Source organism: Protopterus annectens, chromosome 12.part0, assembly GCF_019279795.1.
Source record: "Protopterus annectens isolate FY-2018-M chromosome 12.part0, PAN1.0, whole genome shotgun sequence".
NCBI lineage: Eukaryota > Metazoa > Chordata > Ceratodontiformes > Protopteridae > Protopterus > Protopterus annectens.
Window position 1 is genome coordinate 648,366,681 of NC_056746.1, and position 23,919 is coordinate 648,390,599.

At 42.8% G+C, this 23,919-nt stretch overlaps 1 protein-coding gene across 2 annotated transcripts in view; it reads left to right on the top strand.

Annotated features, from left to right (window-relative positions):
• CCHR12.PART0H7orf26 (chromosome chr12.part0 C7orf26 homolog) overlaps positions 1-23,919 on the top strand; it is a 1,310,154-nt gene that overhangs the window by 959,999 nt on the left and 326,236 nt on the right. For both annotated transcript variants that reach the window (XM_044089779.1, XM_044089780.1), the window contains exons 3-4: positions 4,092-4,313; positions 7,676-7,841. In XM_044089779.1, coding sequence (XP_043945714.1) covers positions 4,092-4,313; positions 7,676-7,841 — 388 coding nt within the window. The remainder of the gene's footprint in view (positions 1-4,091; positions 4,314-7,675; positions 7,842-23,919) is intronic.

A 23,919-nucleotide genomic window follows, 5' to 3' on the forward strand; every position in this document is an offset into this window, starting at 1 on the left:
CTCAACTCCAAATTCAGTTGTTGCCAGCGCCGTAGTAGCTCAGGATAAGTTCCACCATAGCTGGGCACGGTTAATACTCTCAAACCCCTGGGAGCTATATTAAAGTGCAATGATGCTTCAAGATGGAAGCGCTGTCATTACAGGCGCTTGAATTGATAGTTTATTTTCAAGCACACAATGTTTAGTAATAAAGTTCTCATAGGATTTATCATTATTCAGAATAGGAATAGTCTGTGTTAGGGTATCATTTGATAGTAACGGATTGTTACCATTATGAAGGATACCATTCCAGCGAAGAACATGCATGTGTTCTCCATTGTGTTCTTCATTAAAGTCCTGGTTCTGTCCCATCTCAGCATAATTTGTAATGCCTTCTGCCATGTCCAAGTGAGATCCCAAAACACAACGATGCAAGAAATAAAAACGGTCTCCCACAAGGAAAGTGACCAATAAAGATAAAAAAGTAATAAGAAGAATAAAAAATAGAAACCTCAGTCACTCACGGCAGGTAAATAAAATGTATATTTATTGTTAAAAGGACCAAAAGTAAGTGCTTTCGCGGTTCAGCAGAACCACTTCGTCAGACATCACTTGCTAACAGAAAGCATACCCTTTATATAGGCACAATCAAGCTAGCATAATTAAAACAAAAGCAATTAAGAATAAAAGCCGCAGAGACCTCCAGAGTACATATATATATATATATATATATATATATATATATATATGGGTCTACTTGAGTTGACCGAGACGCCAGTTCGCCGACACGCAGAAGACAGAGACCAAATGACCGAAAACGAAGGTGATCGACAAGGTGAAATCCCGACAGCCGAAAGACCGACATGGGGAATGTGTGAGCGCGAGTCGATAAGTGTGCAATAGTGAGGGATTTAGGGTTAGGGAGCGGACAGGTAAGTGTGCGATAGTGAGGGATTTAGGGTTAGGGTGCGGGAAAGGTGAGTGTGCGGTAGTGTCGGACTTAGGGTTCGGGTAAGGTAAGTGTGTGATAGTGACGGAGTGTAGTTTAGGGGTGGGTTAAGTGAGTTAGGGTTAGTGGGGGGAGAGTGTCGCGATAGTGGCGGACTATTATGTTTAGGGGTGGGTTAAGTGAGTTAGGGTTAGGGTGCAGGTAGGGTCAGTGTGCGATAGTGACGGACTTTAGGTTTAGGGGTGGGTTAAGTGAGTTAGGGTTAGGGTGCGGGTAGGGTAAGTGTGCGGTAGTGTTGGACCTTAGGGTTTGGGTTAAGGTTAGTGGATATGTAGTTGTGTGTAATGTGTAGTTTACGTTTTGTGTGTCGGTGTTATGGTGTTTGGTTTTGTGAGTTGTCGGTATTGTGTGTTTTCGGTCGTTTGGTCTCGATCTTCTGCATGTCGGCTAAGTGGCGTCTCGGTCAACTAAAGTAGACCCATATATATATATATATATATATATATATATATATATACACACACATACAATTATGTCCGTTTGAATCCACACATCAGAAACCTAATGTTTCAAGCATCTAGATTTTAGAAAAGGTTTTAATGAAACTTTACTATTTAGACCAGGGGGCTTATCAGCCTGTAAACGTATAATCCATTTTTGTTCTATTTCTTCAGTTTTATTACAAAAATCTCCACCTCTGTTATTTACACCTATATGCTCAATGACAAAAAAATGGAACTCTTGGTCTAACCCTTCTCTCAAAACATGCTGTGCAAGTGCACTAGTTTCTTTGCTGTTACGCATGTCCCTGTGATGTTCAAGGGATTCTATCCTTCAACATTCGGTTAGTTTTTCCTATATAGAATGTGAAACTAACTTTGCTGAAACAAAAATAAACCATGTTCCTTGTTCTGCAATCAGCATAATATTTAAAATCAATCTTAAACTTCATAGAGGGATGTTCAAAGTGATTACCTGTATAAATATGCTTACATGCAGAGCAGTTTCTACATGGATAAGGCCCTGTCCTATCGGATAACATTACAGTACGTTTATTAGATATGTAGCATAGTTGTTTCTTTAAAGAACAATTATTCTTAAAGCAAAAAAGGGGGGTATCCTGAATTACGTCCTTTAATTTAGACAGAAGTCAAATATTAATGCAGTTGAATGTCCTCTCAACCATAGTACCTATTATGTTGGGTAAGACATATGAAATGTCTCTGTCATTGTTGCAGTATTCTTCACTCTTGGGATATCAAGCTGAAGATAGCCAGATGTCAGACCAGCATACCAAAGCCTTTATAACTTCCAGGCATTGTGTGTCTTATGTGCAAAGCGTACGTTACATGTGCGACATACAATCGCGTAATTGTCACAACTACTTTGCTGCCAGTCCTAACGCTGCCTTTGGTCTGCAAGCTGTTCACAGAATTGGTTTAACTATTGACCCTTCAAAAGATATTTACCTCATTGGGATCCCCTTCCTTTCTTTCTGTTTTGTTCTTTTTACTTTAGTTTATATGTCATCCAGGATGGAAAGATTGTGGGATGCAGATTCCCCATAAAGATGCACTAAAAAGTGCCTTTTTTTGTTTGGATGCTACACACAACCATAGGCAGTGTGGAATTTGCCAGGTGTTTTGTCCCCAAGACTCTCTTCAGTCATCTGTCATCTCTTTCTATTTATTCGGAGAACCAGAGGTTGAATCTTTTGGCTCAGTGTACTATGGCCGAATCTCCCTGCCCTGATGTTCATCTGCCACTTAAGCCAAAAATGGTTGTATTGATCATGCTACTGTCCAGTCACCATTGGATGTCTCCATCTCATTGCATGAAGAACCCGAGGCAGTCTAGTGCCCATGTCAGCTACCTCTACCATGACCCACTTGTCAGTTGGAGGCTGACACAGAGCTGTCTACCCACATGTATGCTGAAGCTGTGCCTAATCTGGTGCAGATGTAGCAGGCGAACCATGGTTTATTTATTTCACAGGGCCTAGAGGGTTTCCCTATAATACTCGGTAGGGAAGAGGTGCTTGGTACCCTCATTGAATCTAGGTAGGGTTCTGAATCTCCTCTTTGTTAAAGCTGATGTTCCTTTGAAAAACAAGCAGAAAACTAAGCATATGGTCCCTGTGGCTAAGGATCCACACAGTGAATGGCAGCATCTTACTGGTGGGGGGGGGTTCAATTCTCTTATAGCTCTTAAGCCGCCTCAATGCTTATCTGCTCCTGCATCTCTTCCGTGGTCTTCCACTCCTTCCAAATGTCCTAGGGACTCTGATTCCTCTGAAGAGTTAGACTCTGGTGAGGAGTCATTGTCTTACTCTTCTCAGATTCACTCTTCTCTTGCCGTAGGGTTTGAAGAAGAGGATTCACTTTCTCCTGACTCCCAAGTGGAATAATTTCCTTTGGAGATACTGAGGATCATATGATGGAACACTAAGCGGATGGAACTCTTCCCAGGCTTCTGATAATGCTTTGTACTCTTACAAATGAATTCTCCTTGGCCTCCTGCAAACCCTCAAGTGTTGGATGCCCTTTTGTATACTTTCACTGCAGATTCTCAGGCTCCTGGTACTCAGCCTCCTGCCCCTAAGAAACTGGACTGGTTCTATAAAGTTTCTGCAGCTCAGAAGTTTTTCTGTACATAAACAAGAGAAAGGACGTCTACTCTTTTACAGTAAGATCTTACACAACTGTACTTTTCTTAACTTGCCAGTTGATCTACAAAGGACCATCCTTGCTAGATCAGAAATGCATCTTTCTTTTCACTTTTGGGGTTGGATTGTTCTCCCGAATGGCCTTTAATGGGATCAATTAATTCAGGCAAGTGTATACTTGTATATCACTTGTTAGCAATGTGTGGGTGCTATTTTCTTGATTTTTGAAGGAGGGTGGACATGGGGAGGAGGGGAAAGCGTAATATGCTGGGCATGGCAAGTCAACAGACCTGCTTAGTCAGAATCACTGCATGTATCACCACAGCTATGAGAACCTCCAGAAAAATGTGAAGAATGGCGATAGAGACAAACAAGTATAAAACCATCAAAGCCTGTTTTAGTCATAGATCAACTAATATGGTAAGAACCCGTTATTTAATGCATAATTTTCTGTTTGGATACAAGTAAGTAAACTAATGTCTCATTCCTTGTTTCCAGAGGTTGAATTCGTTGCAGGAGCTCCATCTGTTAGAGATAATGTGCAACTATTTCCAAGAGCAGAGCAAGGATTCTGTGCGCCAGATCATTTTTTCAGCACTTTTTAGTCCACATGGGAGCAAGGCTGAGGACAGCAGACTTGCTATGCTTGGAAAGCTGGTATCCATGGCAATTGCTGTCTGCAGGGTGCCGATTCTGGAATGTACAGCATCTTGGTTACAGGTGAGATCACCAACTTGACTTCATTAGCGGGACTGGTGCTAAGGTGTTAAAATATATACTTTTATTGAAACGTCTAAATCCTGTTCAGAAATGAAGAGTTTTGATACAGTTCCTTATATAAACTTGATAAGTATGTTGGCCTGTGGACCATTATGTGCATGTATATATGATATGTGTTTGTCTGTGTTTGTATACATGTATAGTATATGCATATGTGTATGTTTGTGGGGTTCCTATTAAGTTGTCGATTCCTTGAAACTTCGAACCTGAGAACATCGAACTCAGATGTTCGAAGTTTTAAGAATTTGAACGTAAAAAAATAAATAAATAGAAAACCTAAAACCTACCTAACTGTTGCAAGCAGGGGGGCAAGCCCCCCTGCACCCCCCATGGGGGAGGCTGCACCCCCCACTCTTTAAATATACAACTCCGAGATCACACTACAGAAAGATTTCCCTTTACCGCACTGTAGTGCGATCTCTGAGTTGGTATATTTAAAGAGTGGGTTCCTTTCCACACTGTAGTGCGATCTCGGAGTTGGTATATTTAAAGAGCGGGGGGTATGGGAGGTGCAGGGGGGCTTGGCCGCTCACTTGCAATACTTTGTTGTTTTTTTTTACTGTTATCAAAGTTCTGACACTTCGAACATAAGGGTTCGACCTTATGATGTTCGAAGTTTCAGAACTTCAGTAACGTAATAGGAACCCGTGTTTGTGTGGGTCTGTAATGTGTAAATATACAGTTGATATAAAAAGTGTACACACCCATATTAAAATGCTAGGTTTTTGTGATAAAAAAAAAAAAATGAGACCACAGTAAATCACCTCAAAACATTTCCCTCCTTTAATGTGTCCTATAGCCTGTACAATTCAGTTGAAAACAAACAAATCTGTTGGGGGAAAAATATAAAACTTGCAATAAGCTGGATGCAGAAGTGTGCACACCCTTAAACTAATACTTTGTTGAAGCACCTTTTGATTTAATTACAGCATTCAGTCTTCTTAGGTAGGAGTTTATCAGCATGGCACATCTTGACTTGGCAATTTTTGCCGACTCTTCCTTGCAAAAGCGCTCCAAATCTGTCAGATTGCGAGGATATCTCTTGTGCACAGCCCCCTTCAGGTCACCCCACAGATTTTCTATTGGATTTAGGTCTTGGCTCTGGCTGGGCCATTCCAAAAGTATTTTCTTCTGGTGAAACCATTCTTTTGTTGATTTGGATGCATGCTTGGGGACATTGTCATTTTGAAAGGTGAAATTCCTCTTCATCTTCAGCTTTCTAGCAGATGCCTGAACGTTTTGGGCCAAAAGTGACTGGTATTTGGAACTGTTCATAATTCCCTCCACCTTGACTAAAACCCCAGATCCACATAATTCCCCCCACCTTGACTAAAACCCCAGATCCAGCTGAAGAAAAGCATCTCCAAAGCATGATACTGCCACCACCATGCTTCACCATGGTGATAGTGGTGTTGTGGTGATGCAAAGTGTTGTTTTTGCGCCACATGTGCCTTTTGGAATTGTGGCCAAAAAGTTCAACTTTGGTCTCATCAGACCATAACACATTTTCCCACATGCTTTTGGGAGACTTGATGTATTGTTTTGAAAATTTTAGCCAGGCCTGGATGTTTTTCTGTGTAAGAAAAGACTTCCGTCTTGCAACCATACTCCATAGTCCAGACATACGGAGAATACGGGAGATTGTTGTCACATGTAGTACACAACCAGTACTTGCCAGAAATTCCTGCAGCTCCTTAAGTGTTGCTGTATGTCTCGTGGCAGCCTCCCTGACCAGTTTTCATCTTTGAACAACAAGAAACGAGGTGATAAAACTGGATTGTACGCAACTTAAACCACAAGCAGTTACAGATATCAAATATTCTTTTCACAAGCAGTTTTCATCTTGTCTTTTGATCAATTTTGGAGAGACGTCCAGTTCTTTTCAATGTCATTGTTGTCCCATATTTTCTCCACTTTTTGATGACTGTCTTCACTGTGTTCCATGGTATATCCAATGCTGTGGAAAATTTTTTTTACCCTTCTCATGACTGATGCCTCTCAACAATGAGATCCCTTTGATGCTTTGTAAGCTGTCTACGAACCATGGCTTTTGCTGTAGCAGGCAACTGAGTAAATGTCAGGAAAATCCTACTAGGACAGCTGAACTTTATTAGGGGTTAATCAGAGTCTCTTTAATTGATGGCAGGTGTGTAGCCAAGAAGACTGAATGCTTTAATTAAATCAAAAGGTGCTTCAACAAAGTATTTGTTTAAGGGTGTGCACACTTACGCAACCAACTTATTATTGTACTTTTTTTATGTTTTATATTTTTTCCCCTAACAGATTAATTTGTTTTTCAATTGAATTGTACAGGTTATAGGTCACATTAAAGGTGGTAAAAGTGTTTAAATGATTTATTGTGGTCTCACGTTTTAAATCACAATAACCTGGCATTTTAACAGGGGTATGTACACTTTTAATATCCACTGTGTATGTATAGAGATTAACACTGTACTTTGTATTGTTTTCTTAACAGTGAAAAACTCTCTAGGAATCCTAAGCCTCAAGTGAGGATGCAAAATCCATAAACAGTGTTACACTGGCATAGTTGAGATCAGAATAGTCTTATCCTAAGTATTGGAATTTAGATTATCACCACTGTTGAAACTAAATCTGTTTACGCTGCAACCTTGTTCTGTATTTTCTGAATGTTTCCTTAATTGAGGAATATCATTTTTTCAAGATTCTTAAATCGACATAAGCCTTAGCTCACTTTTTTTCCTTTTCTATGTTCTCCCGATTAGTAAAGTATTAATATAGTATATGCAACTGTAGGTCAGTAACTGTTTTGCAAATTGAAATGGCTGCTTGATTGGGTTAAGGGTTGCAGAGTGTTAGTTTTAGTGTCAAATTCTGTGGAAAAATACTGCTTTCTTACTTGTGTAGTATTTAATAGAAAGCATTGTGAACATCTGATTGTTAAAAGGAAGTATAAACTTTGCAAGTAGTTTGCACTTAGCATGTTGCCAGTTCTGTATCATGTCACATATTGTTTCAGTATTTGTAATCTTTTATTTTTCAGTGACATATTTTTTGAGATGCACCAGAGTACAATGCGTTATGTTCATTTTCAGCACATTTTGTTTATTAACTGCTATCACTGGCAGACTGAGACATTTTTTAATCAGACTTTAAAAAATGTTAACCTATCCGATCCACAATGCGTGTTGATATGATTCTTCACTAGCCAAGAACTCTGTACCTTTTCTTTGATAATTTATGTTGCATGGTTATTCTGTTTCAGCTGTCACTGGATATTATTTTTCTAACATTTCTCACTTTTTGTGCTGTTTCTTTTGCAGCGGACTCCAGCTGTGTATTGTGTCCGGTTAGCCCGAGTTCTTGTTGATGATTACTGTAGACTGGTTCCAGGTTCTGTGCAGACTCTAAAGCAGGTGTTTCATAGTAGCCCTCGGTTCTGTTGTCAGTTCATTACTGCAGTTACAGCACTGTATGATCTGTCCTCAGGTATGACTGCCAGATTACTTCATTTACTTGCTAGCAAACATTTCTGTTATCATTAATCCCATGAGCATTCAAAAGTGTAAATTGTCCGTAAGAAGAAAACAATTATCTGTGCGACACTGTTAGTGAAATGCAACTTCAAAGACAGACTGCATGGACTGGTCTGGTATGTACACTTATTTATTTGCATGTGTTTGCCAAAGTAGTCCAGATGGGACATTCTACTATTAGGAATCAGCTTTTGATTAACCGGTTCCAGAGTTTTATTTTATTTTTCACCACCAAATAAATTTGTTTCCTAAGAATTTGAGATTTTAAAGTGTTTTTAATACAGCTTTAAAGGTTTTGATCAATTAATAAAGTTATGTGAATGGGCTGTTTTAGTATAAAAAGGTGGAATGAGATGCACCATTTTATCTGAGGAAGTTCCATTGTAAACAATAAAGGGAACAAAAGTGTTCATGTGACACTTAATGTTTGTGGTATTTCTTCCACTGACCAGGGAATCTTGGTGTGTTGTATGTATTGTATTGTTCAGTTTTTGGATTTTATTCATTGTGTAGACACATTGCCTGGCTCAGTTTATGCAGTTTTGCCGACAGTTTCAAGGTATCCTTTATCAGTGCCCCATATGATGGATCCTCTGAGGAGTAGCCATGGCATAGGTAGCCCCTTTAATGGCTGCAGGCCCAGAGGTAATGGACGTCTGCAAAACCAGGGTTATTGCAAGCTATTTTCTAACTGGAAACAATCTCATCCCTGAAGGGCTGCACAACTCCTCCCCTCAGAAGGCATTTGGGGGTTGTTTATCCTTCCACTACCCCACATGGATGGCAATCATGTGGGACTCCTGGCTAAAAGGGATAGTATTATAGAGGCTATTGCATAACCTTTTCTCATCTCCCAGTCACCTTGGCTTCTCCCACGTGTGCCATCCCACCAGTGAAAAGTGGCTGAGAGGGAAGCTGTACTATTGCTTGAAAAGAGAGCATCCAGGAGGGCCCACCTAACCAGATATGGTGAGGAGGGTACTGCTTAAGATTTTCTTTTGGTTACAGAAAAAAAAGTCTTCAAGCCAGAATTTTGGACCTACATCACCTCTATAATTTTGTAAAAGTTTCTTTGCTTCTAAACAGGAGCTAGTCATTATCTGTTAAGAATCCTTTCCTTTGGTCTTGCATCAGTCCCCTGAGTGTTCACCAAGTGCATGGCAGTCGTTGCAACCCACCTGTGGCTCCAAGGGACCAGGGTGTTTCCATATTGGGATGACTGGCTAGCTGCCACAAGTGAAGGCCAGGGATTACCTTCTCCAGCTTTATCTATCTGTGTGGATCTCAGTCAGTAAGGAAAAGACTTTGCAAGAGCCTACTCATACAATACAGTCTCTATACCTCCAGACAAAATCCAGTCCTTGCACAGTTCAGTGCAGGATCTTCTTCAGTTAACAGGGATCCTCCCCTGTATCTAGCCCCCTTGTATTCTAATGGCTCAGTTTGTCCTTTACCACATGACTGTAAAATGGTTCATTAGTCTCAGCTAACATACCACCTCAGCTCCCCCTCTCATTCTAACCATTAGTTGCCGGGAACCTTTACATTTGTGGATCTCACTTGCTCATGCTGGACAATCCTTTGTACTTCCTCCTGTGGTGGCAGTAAACCACTTGACTCCTCTCCATTAGAGTTAGGGGGGCATTCTCCAGGGAGGATAGTCCAGGGTGTTTGGAGTTTTCACAAGAAGGATTTTCGTATCAGTATTTTAAAGACAAGGACAGCGGTCCTATGGTTGTGGGAGCTTCAAGAGTATCTCTCTCTGGGTGTGATTTTCATTTGGACTGATTACATGATTGTTCTGTACAAAAACAAGCAAGGGAACCAAATCCTATCCCTTATGTCAGAAAGCTATGGGAGTGTGGCAGTGGGTGAAGAACTTGCACCTTTTTCTGGTAGTAACACATATTCCTGTGAAATCTAACTGACTTGCAGACAGGCTCGGCAGGATTACTCTGATGCCTCACAAGTGGTCTCTCAATCCAGCAGTGGCTGAGACCTTCTTCAGCTGTTGGAGCCATCTGTACAGCAGTAATTTCACATCACCAACTAATGCCAAATGCAACATATTTTTTGCCTTGATCCCCCAAGATGCTCAGTTGCTGAGAAACACTCTTGTTGAGCAGTGGCCTTCTGGTATCCTTTTACATCTACCCAGCTGTCCCCTTGATACCCATATATTTACAGAAAGACCTTTTAGGGAAGAACAGTGGCTATCCTAATTGCTCTATTCTGTCCCGACAAATCTGGATGTTCATTGTGTTACCCTGCTGCAGTCATCACACTTGGGTTATCTTGTCGTCAGGCGGTCCCGCAGTTGGCCTGAATTCCAAAGTCTTGGTCCGGCGTTAGTTGCTGTCACTTCTTCCCTGACGTCACTGCGCCAGGGGTATATATGATGCATCCAACTCCATTTTCTTCAGTCTTTCTTGCCGCGCGGTGCCGAAGCAGAAGCAGTTCGCAAGTGCCGGTAGGCCGACTCCTGAGATTTTCGAAGTCGAATTTCAGATCCGAAGTCTTCAATAAAGCTAAGTACCCCACTGGGGAAACTTTTCTTGCCTCAGACCGATGTCAGAAAAAGTTAACAATTGTATTTCTTGTAGGAAGCAAATACCTCGTAAGGATTTTCATTCTTATTGTATACCTTGCCTAGGCCCAGACCACGACGTCACTGGTTGTCGCTTTTGTGCTAGGTTCAATAAGCGTACTATAAAAAGACGCTTTGATTTCGCACGACACTACTTCGGTAGAAAATTTAACTACACAATGCCACCGACTACCGGCGTGCACAAAAAATGCAAGGATAAGGACAGGTAGCCTAGACCCAAGCCAGACTCCGAGGCCTCGGCTGGGCTGGTCTCCGGTTCACCGGTTTTCAGTGAGGCTCCTATGCAGCCCCTGGCTACCGCAGAATTGGAACCCGAGACCGCTTCGGAGCCTTTGGCAGAGAGTGCTAGGCCGACGCAGCCATTTTCTTTTGCCCCTACCGACGACATTGCAGAAGGAGATGTCGGTGCTGCAGAAACACCTTCGGTTTCTGAAGGTGTCTTCAGACCGACGACGCTCACTATAAAAACGTATCCTAAGCTTAAGACTCCAATTAAACCAAAAAAAACTGCACTTCAGTCACCAGTTCAAGGCCCCATGCCTAAGAAACAGATGCTTAAAATGGCTGAAGATTTGATCTCTTTAATCAGGGGTTCCCAACCCCCCTGACAAAAGGCCTAGACAAGAGGAAGATTATGCCTCCTCTGATCAAGTGTCTATTTCCTCAGGCTCCTCTGAGGACCAAGATTACTCCTTTCCCCCTTATGAAGATTCTGATGCTGAGGATTCCATTCCCTCAGCTTCTCCCCCTGAAGACTACTCCTTTGGGGAAACTTTACACACTATGAGGGAACATTTTCACTGGGAAGGGCAGGACTACTCTGACTCAAAGAAAAGGCTCAGAGAGTTTCTTTTACTCCCCCAGCACAGACCTCTTGCTATCCCCCCAGTTTTAGACATTGTGGATGATGTTTACTTAGAATCTAGTTTAAATCCAGATTCTCTGCCTCCTGCTCCAGCCAAACCAGACAGATATTATAGAGTGCCTGACTCCCACAAATTCCTTTATAAAAGCCCTGTTGCTGATCCAGAGACTATCTCCCAGGGTCCCAAAGGGGCTAAGGCTTCTATGGCGAAAAATCCTGTACCCTCTGAAAGGGACTCCAGAGCACTAGACAGGTGGGGGAAAAAGGTTTACACCTCAGCCACTCTAGCTATGAGAGCACTAAATTGTCAATTTCACATGCTAAAATACCAGCAATTTCTAATGTCTCAAATAAGACAAAAAATGAGCACACTCCCTCAACAGTCTGAATTGAAAGAAATGCAGGATCTGCTGCATGCAGCTGAACAGGTGGGCAAACATACTTTACAATGTGGATTTGATTCTTTGGAGGCTTCCTGTAGAGCAGCTGTTACTGGGTCTGTTATACATAGGCATGCTTGGTTAAAGGAACACACTCTGCCTGATCATGTAAAGCAAAGCTTCTAGATGCTCCCTTACAGCAGGATGTCCTATTTGGAGTTAAAGCAGAAGAAGTCTTAAAGAAAATGGAGGATAAGGCAAAATCTATGCAGACGGTCAAAGATTTTCTACAGGTTCAGCCCCCTCGCTTCAGCAGAAATTGGCCAACAAAAAATTGGTCCTTTCCAGCTACTGACAGACCACAGAGGGGAAAATACAGACGCCCAAGAGGCAGAGAACAACCACAAACCCACTGCAAACCTCGACAATGGGGCACTGCAACACAGAAGGGAGGAGAAGACAGGCCCCAAACTACTAGAAGGCAAACTCAATGACTTAAACCTCATATGGCCAAGCAAGACTCTCTTGGCAGCTCCCTTGGAAGGAAAATTAGCACTTTTTTCAGACAACTGGCACATCGTCACAAAGGACAAAAGGGTCCTAGACATAATTTCACAGGGATACAGATTCCATTTCCACACCTTGCCAACGAAAAGAGGAATGCCAAACCTGCCACAAAATCAATGGGCAGAGTCACAAAAACAAATTACAGCTCTCATGGACATGAGAGCCATTCAACTGGTACCTACACGGGAGCAAGGCCAAGGATTTTACTCAAGGCTCTTTCTAGTCCCCAGAAAGGACAATGCCTGGAGACCAATTCTGGACCTTTCAATTCTAAACACCTTCTTACAAGTACCCAAATTCAAGATGCTAACACTACAGCAGCTTCTTCCCATGTTGGGCAAGAAAGCATGGCTAGTAACGTTGGACCTCAAGGAGGCATACCTGCATGTCCCTATCAGACAAAATTGCAGAAGATACCTCAGTTTCATTGCAGGTTCAACCCATTACCAATTCTCTGCACTGCCCTTTGGCTTATCCACTGCGCTCAGGGTTTTCACAAAATGCCTGGCACCAGTAATTGCATACTGCAGACAAAGAGGAATTCAAATGTACCCATACCTGGACGACTGCCTCATCCAAGCAGAAAGCAAGGACATCCTCTTACAACATCTGGCTTTTGTAAAACATCTTCTAAGTTGCCTAGGGTACACAGTAAACGAAAAGAAATCAAAACTAGTACCCTCACAAAATATGACATTCCTGGGTGCCAGCTTGAATACAACAGCCCAGAAGGCTTATCTGATGGCAAACAACTACAACTGACTCAATATTTCAAAACAATGGCAACAAAGACCCAACTCCCTGCAAGAAAAATTCTGCAGGCCTTGGGCTTCATGGCATCTTGCATACTACTAATACCATTTGCAAAGCTGCATATGAGGAAATTACAGTGGTACCTAAAAAGCGTATGGTCTCAACACAGCCACAGCTTGGACACAATGATATCTCTCATTCCCTGTCTTCAACAAGAGTTTCTATGGTGGTCACAGGCATGTCACCTCAACAAGGGTCAGCCTTTCACCTTGCCCCCAGCCAGGCAAACTATGACAACAGATGCATCGGACTATGCCTGGGGGGCACACATGGCAGGACCGTGCGTTCAAGGTATATGGACTGCAGATCAAAGGAATCTGCACATCAATCAAAAAGAGATGCTAGCTGTACAGAATGCTCTGACAGCCTTCAAGAACCTCTTACATCCAGGACAGCTTACAATAAGGACGGACAACACCACAGTAATGTGGTACATAAACAAGGGGGTACACACTCCTACCCTCTATGCAGGCAAGCAATGACCTTGTAGAACACAGCACTGGCTTACCGAGTTCAGCTACAAGCTCAGTTCCTGCCAGGAAAAAAGAACACATTGGCAGACGACCTCAGCAGAAACATCATGGATCCCCACAAGTGGAAACTGGAGCCACAGGTATTTGCAATGATAACTCAAAAATGGGGCCACCCAGACATAGACCTGTTTGCCAGCCCCCAAAACTATCAGCTAACAAAATTTTGTACAAGGACACTTCACCATCAAGCTTGGAAAGTGGACACACTCTCATTCATTTGGAAAAACCTGACAGTATATGCCTTTCCTCCATTGCCCCTTCTCTCAAAGGTGCTTCTGAAAGTCATAAAGGAGAGACCAGGAATGATACTTATAGCCCCAGACAGGCTACGCCAGCACTGGTACACACTATTAAGGAATATGACCCAGGGCCCACCTTGGATTTTACCACAAATTGCCCATTTGCTCACACAGCAAGACAATCAGATTCTACACAGCCAGCTCAAAACCTTAAATTTGGCTGCATGGCAAATCACCTAAGCATCCAGCCAGCTCCTCTTCCTTATGGATGTTATTTTGGAAGCTAGGAGGCCCAGCACCAGAAAGGCCTACTCGGACAAATGGAAAAGGTTTTGCGCCTGGAACCAAGCTAAAGGCCAAAATTCCCTTCAGCCTCACATGACTCAGATTCTACAGTATTTAACTGAGATGTTGCACAAAGGACTTTCTTTTTCATTCATAAAAATCCACGCTTCAGCAATTTCAGCCCACTACAACACGGATCCACCCCTATTTTCACATCCACTTCTAAGGCAGTTCCTCAGAGGGGCAAAAAACATTAGGCCCCCCCAGGAGAGCACCTACACCAACCTGGGACCTCAGCTTTGTTCTGGAAAAACTTACGCTACCTCCCTTTGAACCAGCTTTCTCTGCTGATTTAAAGTTTATATCATGGAAGACTGCCCTGCTGCTAGCAATAACTTCAGCCAGAAGAGTCTCAGAGCTTCAGGCACTAATGGCAGTGGAACCTTTCCTCATTTTCCATCAAGACAGAGTTTCTCTACAGACTAATCCTTCCTTCATGCCTAAGGTGGTATCCAGTGTGGCTTTAAATCAAACCATCCACTTAGCCACCTTCTTTCCAAATCCACAGAACAAAGGAGAATGACTCCTGCATTCCTTGGACATTCACAGGCAACTTCGTTACTACTTGGATAAAACTAAGGTTTTCAGAAAATCTGACCAGCTCTTTGTATCCTATGCTGCAGCTTCACAAGGGAAGGCTATCTCAAAACAAACCATTTCCAAATGGATAGGACATTGCATTCGTTTTTGCTATACCCATCATGGAAAACCAGTTCCTGCTACCATAAGGCCCTACTCTACCAGGGCAGCAGGTACATCTACAGCCTTCCTCAGGGGGGTGCCAACCAAGGATATTTTGGAAGGTGCAACTTGGAGTTCAGTACACACCTTCAGCAAACATTACCACTTACCACTTTACTCTAAGACTAGAGCTGGCTTCGCCACTGCAGTCCTGCAGGGCCTTCTAGCCTCCTCTAACCCTCTTTGACTCCTCCTCCCATCCTTAGCTTTGGGATTCTACCCAATTGTGATGACTGCAGCAGGGTAACACGATGAACATAGTACAGTTTTGTACCTACCATAAATGTAGATGTTCGACTGTTCACCCTGCTGCAGTCCAGGTTACCCTCCCTCCATCCCCTCTGACCTAACTAAATCTTTACAATACCCTTCTGATGTATTTGCTTATAGCTGGAGGGATGTTGTGTTTGTGCTAAATTTCTTAGATTGGTAATAATTACTGACCACCTTTCTGGGGGCACTTGACATCTGGGGCAAGAAAAACTGAAGAAAATGGCATCGGATGCATCATATATATCCCTGGCGCACTGACGTCAGGGAAGAAGTGACAGCAACCAACGCCGGACCAAGACTTTGGAATTCAGGCCGCCTGACGACAAGCTAACCCAAGTGTGAGGACTGCAGCAGGGTGAACACTCGAACATCTACATTTATGGTAGGTACAAAACTGTACTTTTCCCCTGTTTAAAGCCTCATGTAAAGACGCCACGACAGTTTCTGGATCCAGTGCTGAATCTGCAGTCTTTCCCACCCAGGAAGCCTCACCTGACTCTCAAAAACCTGAAACTAACTGCTTATTTTCTAATTCCAGTAATGGCCATGCACTTTGCTTTATCCCAAGACATTGTCCAGATTCTTTTAACATATCAAAAAGATTCTATACAAAAGATCTATCTTAACAAATGGAATCCTTCTGCTCTCTGGACTACTTCTCTGGGGAAATTAATCCCTTCTGAAGCTTTGATTATTGAGGTTTTACAATTTATGTATACATTATATTTGCAGCAGGACCCAGTTTTTTGGCCATTAAAGTACAGTTTGTGTTCTCCAATTTTCTACTTCAGGCATACTCCCGCTGTCTTGCATCCCATTTTGTAAGGCTTTCTTGAGTGGGATTTTTCTTGGGTCCCTGGTGAGACAACCCCCCCCCCCCCCGTATCTAAATTTGTGTTGGAAGCTTTAAAACAACCACCTTTTGAATCTGCTGCCTCTGTTGCTTTAAAAGTTTTTTCATGGAAAATCCTTTAACTAGTGGCCATCACTTCAGCTAGAATTTCTAAACTACATGCCCTTTCTACTCTCTGTGGCCATACCTAAATTTTCATAAAGACAGGGTTTCTGTCAGAACTAATTCATCTTTCATTCCCAGAGTGGCTTTTGAATCTAATCTGAACTAAACAATCCATCTTCCAGTATTTTCCCTAATTATTCCTGTAAGGGATTATTCCAATACGGGAGGGTATGTTCTCCACACCCTAGACGTTCAGTGATAGTTGAGATTCTGCTTCCATTGCACCAAATTATTCAGGAAGGGCCTCCAGTTGTTTGCATTGTTTGCATCAAATAAACTGAGGAACGAAGATTACATTGTCTTGCTGGCTGGTCTGACTGTATCACATTTATTTATACCAGTCATAATGAATCGTAAAACCAGTTTTTTTGTCTACATCTACGCCCTTCTTCATAAATTCATTGATTGTGGGCCAGGTTGCTTCAGCACAAGTATCATCACTGCTTGCCTTTTCTAATCATTTTAAACTAGAGGTGATTTCAAATTCCAGGACTACTTTGTAACCTCCATCCAGAAGTGCCTCTTGTCATGATACCGACCCAAGTGTCCCAGTAGCTGGGGATTCCAACTCATCCGTCGTCTTGGACGGAATGAAATATATAAAGTAGATGCTCATCATATTGATCACTGCTGCAGTAGCCTTAGCTCTATGGGTTATATCCTGCCAGAGATGTAACTGCTGGCCTGCATCCAACGCTTCAGGCCACCTTCCATGTGCCCAAACCATCAGTCAGCTCGAGCTGAGCTGACTAAAAAGACTGGGCCAGATTGCATAAACCCTACACTGTGTACATGATATGTATTAAAGAACATTCCTACCACATTTTTTTGCTTTCTAGTCACTTAGAAAGATTACACTAAGTGTACATATAGTCTGCAGTTTGTGGTAACCTTTATGAATCCCTGTTAATATTTAAAGCTGCAAGAAAGTCGGTAGGAAACTAAGTTAAGAGGAAGAAGGTGTCAGTTATGCCTTAATTGTCTGTTCAGTCATAACAGTGTACACGTAGTGCACACTTAGTGTAGGCTTTATTGAATCCCGGGGCGGTTTCGGTGGCAAGCCCCTTGGGGCTTTCATGTCACTGAAGAGAGTGCTCCTCTGTGGGCTTTCAAGAATTGACAGTTGGCTTGTGCTATTCCTTTGCTGGGTACATAAGTTCCCTTTGAGGAAAAACCTTTTACGTGTGTTTTATTTTTACCTTTCTTTTAGGAAAAGTATTTTTAAGCTAGGAATTTGTGTTTTAACAGACTATCATGAGACCTGACTGTACTTTTAAACAGGAGCACTCATGTTCCCTGTCTGTTTAAAGTTATTTAAAGTACATTAAAAAAAAAATTCTGTGGAGAAATTTTGCTTATTTTACTTTTGGGGGCTGACAAAAAGTAAAGTGCTTTTTTACTGTGTTTTTTGTGCAAAAAAAAAATGAAAGACTTTAAATTTTTACCAGCTCTTTCTGCTTGCTTTCTTCAGGAAAATGCACTATTTTTGGCTTGGCCATGGAGCAAACTACCAGTCCCACGATTTGATCCTTCCTCCAGCCACAAAAAAGGAAAAGCTAAGTAAACAACTAGCAGTTTACCTCGGTTGCAGGTGGATGCTTCTGCTGTGGCTTTAGCTTGTTCCTCCCTCCATGTATCCTTTTCCCCAGATCCATCTGGCATAGCACCTACAGCCACTATGGATCCGGGGGTTAGCCATGTCCTCGCAGCTGTTGAGGTCCCTCAGTAAGCAAGGGAGAGAGACTCTTGTTGGTCCTGGGAGAGAGAACATGAAAACTTCCCCGTTTGGTCAGAATGTTGTACACATCCTTGGGGAAGCTGCTGCCATTAACACTTTTTGCTCCATTTTTGCTGATAAAGAGAAACAAAAAATTAAACATGTATGTACTCTTCTTCAGGTTTCCTTAGACAGGAGTAGTTTACTGTGTCTAGGGGTTAATTCAAGCTATTAATCCTTCCTGTAAGGTGGTTTGTAGTAAAAGAAAAAGAAATGCTTATTTTTCTGAAGAGATTCAAGATTCTGAATCTGGACAAGAAGATGAAGAGACAGATACAGTGTTTTCTCAGTTGTCTGATTTCAGACTTGGAGGAGAGCTCATTTTCTGATTCTCTCTATGGAGGTTTTTATTAATCTGAGGCTATTTCCAGAATGTGTCAGCATTTTCAGTTAGAGAATTTCAGTCCCACAGAAAGTTCTATAAGCTGTTACAGAAGGAATTTTCAGAACCTGCACCCATTCCTCTAGTTCTGGATCTGGATGATGTGCTGGTCACTGTCTGCAATTTTCCTGATAGTCAGCCTGCTACTCCTGAAAAGGCAGATAAAAGATTGAGGAACTTTGCACATTCTAAATTTGTATACATTCATCGCAAACCTGACTCAGTAGCTGTAGTATTAGTTAATCCCACCTCTGCTAAACATTTGATCTGATGTTATCAGTTTTCATTCTGTCCTCAACTGTTAGGCCTGGAACCCATCCTCTGGTCCAGCTTTGCTATTACTAAAGCTCCTGATAACCAAAAAGCTCTCAAGCTTCTCCCTTACCCATAATGCACCAACCTGTAACATACCCCAGATCTCTCTTGCCACTTTTCACAAAAGTACTTGGTCAACCTTAGTTATTTTCCTTCAGATAAGCGTATTTTTTCTTTTTCTCTAAAAACGTTTCCCTTTTTTTTATAAATCTTATTAATATATTACTCCCTTATCCTTATTCCATTTTCTGTAATTGTTGTTTACCATTGTTGGTAACTTGTTCCCCATTTCCTTGTATTTCTACACGCTAGTGTTGTTGGTATCTCCCTTTCACTTGTCCACTAAAAAAAAGGGGGGGGTCTTTTTTCGTTTTACTCTTACTCACTGGTATGTCTGAAAAAGGACCTTCCAGTTTCAAGAAGTGTCAAAAAGTGTGGGCACAAATTGCCCTTTTCGGATGCTCATACACTTTGTGTTTACTGTTTGGGCTCGTAACATCTCCAGGAGGATTGTACAATATGTACAAAGTTGTAAGCAGTTGCCGATAGAAAAACAAATTGATTCTTAAAGGATTGCTTCCATATTCCTTTGGTGAAGCTATTTCTGGGGCTCAGTCCCCAAAAATAAAAACTCAGGAGTCCTTGTCTGTTTCCTAGGGCCTCTTCTTCCTTGACCCCATCTTTGGGGCCACCAAGGAAAAGACCAAGAATGGATCTAAAATCAGTTCAAAGCCACTCTCCCTTGGATCCTAAGAAGAAACCAACAGATCCACTCTCCTCGGATCCAACGAAGAAATCAGCGGATCCGATCAATTCAGATCTGATAATCCTTCCTAGGATTAGATATTCTCCTGTGTATGACTCAGTGCCTTCTATGGTTCCCTTCCCCATTTTTCGGAAAGGTGTTGATCCAAGTCACCATCCCTTGCCTTGTCTCGTTTTTCCAGGAGTTTGACTGAGGAAAATGTGGACAGAATGATGAGGAAGTTTCTCTGCACAGTTACAGATGGATGTTTAACAAGCTCTTACCCCCTTGGGTCAGGAAGCCAATCTGTCTACCACACCACCACTACTTGTTCCTTCTCTGATCCCTCTGGTTGCTTCAGAGTTCCTGGATCCGAACCTTCTAGACAATATCTTTAGATCCGAAGCTTTGTCTGAGTGCTTCAGTTCTAACCTCTTTGGATCCAGATGACTGTCTGAGCCAAAGCTTCCTTATCGGGTCTGAGGCATTGGAGTCAATTCCAAGGTTTCGGAGTGGTCTCTGCCCCTCAAAGCTTTGGCATTGGGTAGCTCGGCTCTGACTTCCTCCAATGGGAGAGTGCTTTTAGAGCAGGTGGAGGGGAGCGGTCCAGAAGCCTGCCTTCTTGGGGCCAATGTCTTCCTTCTCTCCAGAGCAGTCTGCCTTCAAGGTTGTGAAGAAAGTATTCTCCGCTCCGACAGGATGGACTGATCCAATCACTTGGATCACCAGTCAAGTTCCCAAATGTCTCTGCCTTTGGACCCACATCATTCTTCACCATAGGGACAGCCAGCTCAAGACCCCCAGACCAGGGTTTTACAATCTCTTCTGATACTTCACTGGAGCATCCTACTAAGGAAGTCCCTAGTAAGAGAGTGCAAGAGGAGGAACTTTGACTCTCCGCAAGAGTCGGTCACTGAGGATACTAATTTCAGTAAGGGAGAAGAGTCACCAAAATCACCTCTGGAAGACGTCTCATTTGGCGACATCCTTCAGATCCTTAAGCAGAGAGGTGGTTGGTCCTCTAGCAACCTTTCGCCGGAGGAATCAATATTTCTGGCGGCCTTTGGAGCTGGCCATTCTACCTTCTTGGTTACTCTGCTTGGTCTGTAAGTGGGCATGGAAGGAGTCTGACATAACTGTGCCAGTCCCTAAGAGGCCACATCAGATTCTGGCTCCACCTGTCGGGGAGGAATTCTGGAGTAAGGGGGTGCTCATGGATGCCATGGTCGTGGCAGTGGCCACCAAGAAGGAAATTGTTGAACAGAGTTCTCTGTTATTCCCCCTAACAGGGAATCTAGGGTGATTTAACAGGTTTGGGAGTGGTTTGTATGCGCTGAACTATGGCACATTTTACTAGACTGCAAAGGGACTTGATCAAGGAACTATTAAAATTCCTTTCCAAGACCATTACTGCTGAGGCTCAATTGTCTGTGGCCTCCCAGTTGGCTACTCTCTAGTCCATTTCAAATTCATCCATAAGGCTTATCTAGCATGCAGCCGAAGGAGCGTCAAGGGCAGCGGGTTCAGTCATATCCATAAGGCAACATATCTGGATGCACTTGGGTGATTTTGCGGAGCCTTTCAAGTCCTCGTTCATCACTGCACTCTTTGACGGCAGTTCATTGTTTGGCCCAAAAGTGAAGGACACATTATCCAGGTGTAAAAGGAGGGAAAGACCCTCTCTGCAGTGGGCATATGTTTTGTGACCCCTCAAAGTTCCTTTTCTATGAATCAGCAAGGTTGTTGGAAGATTTGGTTCAGAAAGTTCGAGAGTCGTTTCCAGGACACACTTGGAAGAGAGTTCCTCTAGGGGCAAAGGGGGAACTCTAATGAATGATGACGTCCACATGGCAGCGGAGGCCTGAAAAAACAAGGATCCAGAGATTCTTTCTCTGATGGACCCTTTCATTTCTGATACATAGTATACTTGAATTTTTGGCAACAATTTTTAATGAGGAGGCTAGCTCCTTGGTGATTAAGATTCAATTAGCAGCAATATCTAACTTTCTTATTGGATTTGAAAATTCTTCTGTGGCCTCTTCTAACCTTTGTAAAGCATTTTTGAGAGGCACACTCTCTTGTTGAGTCCTCCCCGTGTAAAGATCCTATTCCACCATGGATTTGAACTTTGTACTGCAGTTCTTAATTCATTCTCCCTTTTGAACCAGCAGCTAAATGCAATCTTAAGTTCCTAACCTGGAAAACTATTTTTCTAGTGGCCATTATCTATGCTGGAAGAATTTCAGAACTTCAAGCGTTTTCATCTAAACCTTCCAACTTGATCTTTCATAATGATAGTCACATTACGTACCAATGCATCTTTTCCTTCCTAAGGTGATGTCAGAATCCAGTATCAATCAATCCATTATTTTACCAGTATTCTTTATTTGCAAACAAGGGTGAATATATGATGTCCTTCAAGGATGCATCTGCAGTCCTTACAAATGGGTTGTCCTGTCGTCAGGCAGCCCTTCGGTCGGCCGGATTCCAAAGTCTGGGTCTGGCTTCGGCTGGTGTCGCACTTCACCCGACGTCATTGCGGCAGTTTTTCGGGTATAAAGGCATCAGCCGACGCCATTTTCCCCAGTCTTTCTTGCCGCGTGGCGCCCGAAGCAGAAGCTGTTCGCAAGTGCCGGTCGGTCAGATCCAGAGATTACTACTACCGAATACTACTTCGAAGACTTCTATAAAGCTAAGTACCCCGTTGGGGACTCTTTCTTGCCTCAGCCGATGTCAGAGAAAGTTAATAATTGTTTATCCTGTGGGAAACAAATACCTCATAAAGATTTCCACTCCTATTGCATACATTGCTTAGGCCCAGACCACGACGTAACAGCTTGTCTAGCCTGTGCTTCTTTTAACCGACGGACGCTTAGACGTCGCTCGGACTTTGCTGAACAGATTTTCGGCTTCGATTTTGCCTACATTATGCCATCGGATCCTCCGACTACGCAAATAACCAAAAAACGCAAAGAAAAGGACCGACACTCGCGGTCCGCGGTTTCGGCTGAAGCCGCGGTTAAGCAATCCACGAGTGTCTCGGTTTCGGCCGAAACCGAGCAAGCGGTTTTTTTCTTCAGCAGATAACTTGCCTTCTACCGAGGCCTCTTCTGTACTGGTAGAAACGGCTTCTGAAATCCAGCCTTCTGTTGCGATTTCACAGGATTTATCAGACACCATTCCACTAGATATTTCTACCCCTGCACGTGGAGCTGCTAGGCCTCCTCCAGCTATGTCTATTAAGGCCTTTGCCTGGGCTAAAGCAGCCAAAACTTCCAAACCTGTGCCTGCCAAGCCCCCCTCTCACAGGCCTAGCACCAGTTCCCATATGCTTTCTTTGGCACAGGATCTCATCACTTTAATTCGTGGATCCCAGCCTCATCCAGACAGGGCCTCTCTCCCTCCTCCAGAAAAGAGGCCTAGAGCAGAGCCCCCTGAGCCAGTAGCCACAGATGATTCTTCTGATGATTCAGATCATACAGACCCTCCTGAGGCTTCTTATTCTCCTTACGAAGACTCTGATGCTGAGGAGTCCATTCCTTCAGCCTCTCCTCCTGAGGAATTTTCCTTTGGGGAAACCTTGCATGCTATGAGGGAACAATTTCAGTGGCAGGGCCAAGATTTCTCAGACTCTAGAAAAAGGCTTAGGACCTTTCTACACTTACCACAGCATAGGCCTTTAGCTATTCCTCCAGTTCTATCCGTTGTTGATGATGCATTTAATGATGCCTGTACTACTCCTGATACTTTACCTCCGGCTCCTGCTAAACCTGATAGGTACTACAGGGTCCCGGACACTCATCACCACTTATATAAGGCCCCTTTTGCAGATCCAGAGACTATCTCCCAGGGCCCTAAAGCTGTAGCAGCTACTACTTCTAAAAACCCCCTCCCCTCTGAAAGGGAATCCAGGTCCTTAGAGAGATGGGGTAAAAAAGTTTACACCTCTGCTACTTTGTCAGCTAGAGCTTTGAACTGCCAATTTCATATGATTCAATATCAAGAGTTTATGCTTGACCAGTTGACTAAAAAGCTGTCCTCTGATGAATCCTTAGATAAAAAGGATATTCAAGAAATGTTACATAACGTACAGCAGGTTAGTAACCATTCTTTAAAATGTGGCTATGATGCACTGGAGGCTTTCTTTAGATCAGCCATGACTGGCACAGTTATCAGAAGGCATGCATGGTTGAAAGAGCAGGCATTACCAGACCATGTCAAATCTAAGCTTTTGGATGCACCTATGGACAAGGTCAATTTATTTGGTGCCCCCGCACAGCAGGTTCTGAAAAAGATGGAAGAGAAAGCAAAATCTGTGCAAACAGTAAAAGATTTCTTACAGGTTCAACCTCCAAGGTTTAGCAGGAATTGGCCCTCCAAGAATTGGTCCTTTCCAGACTCCTCTAAAGCACAAAGAGGCAGGAATAGGC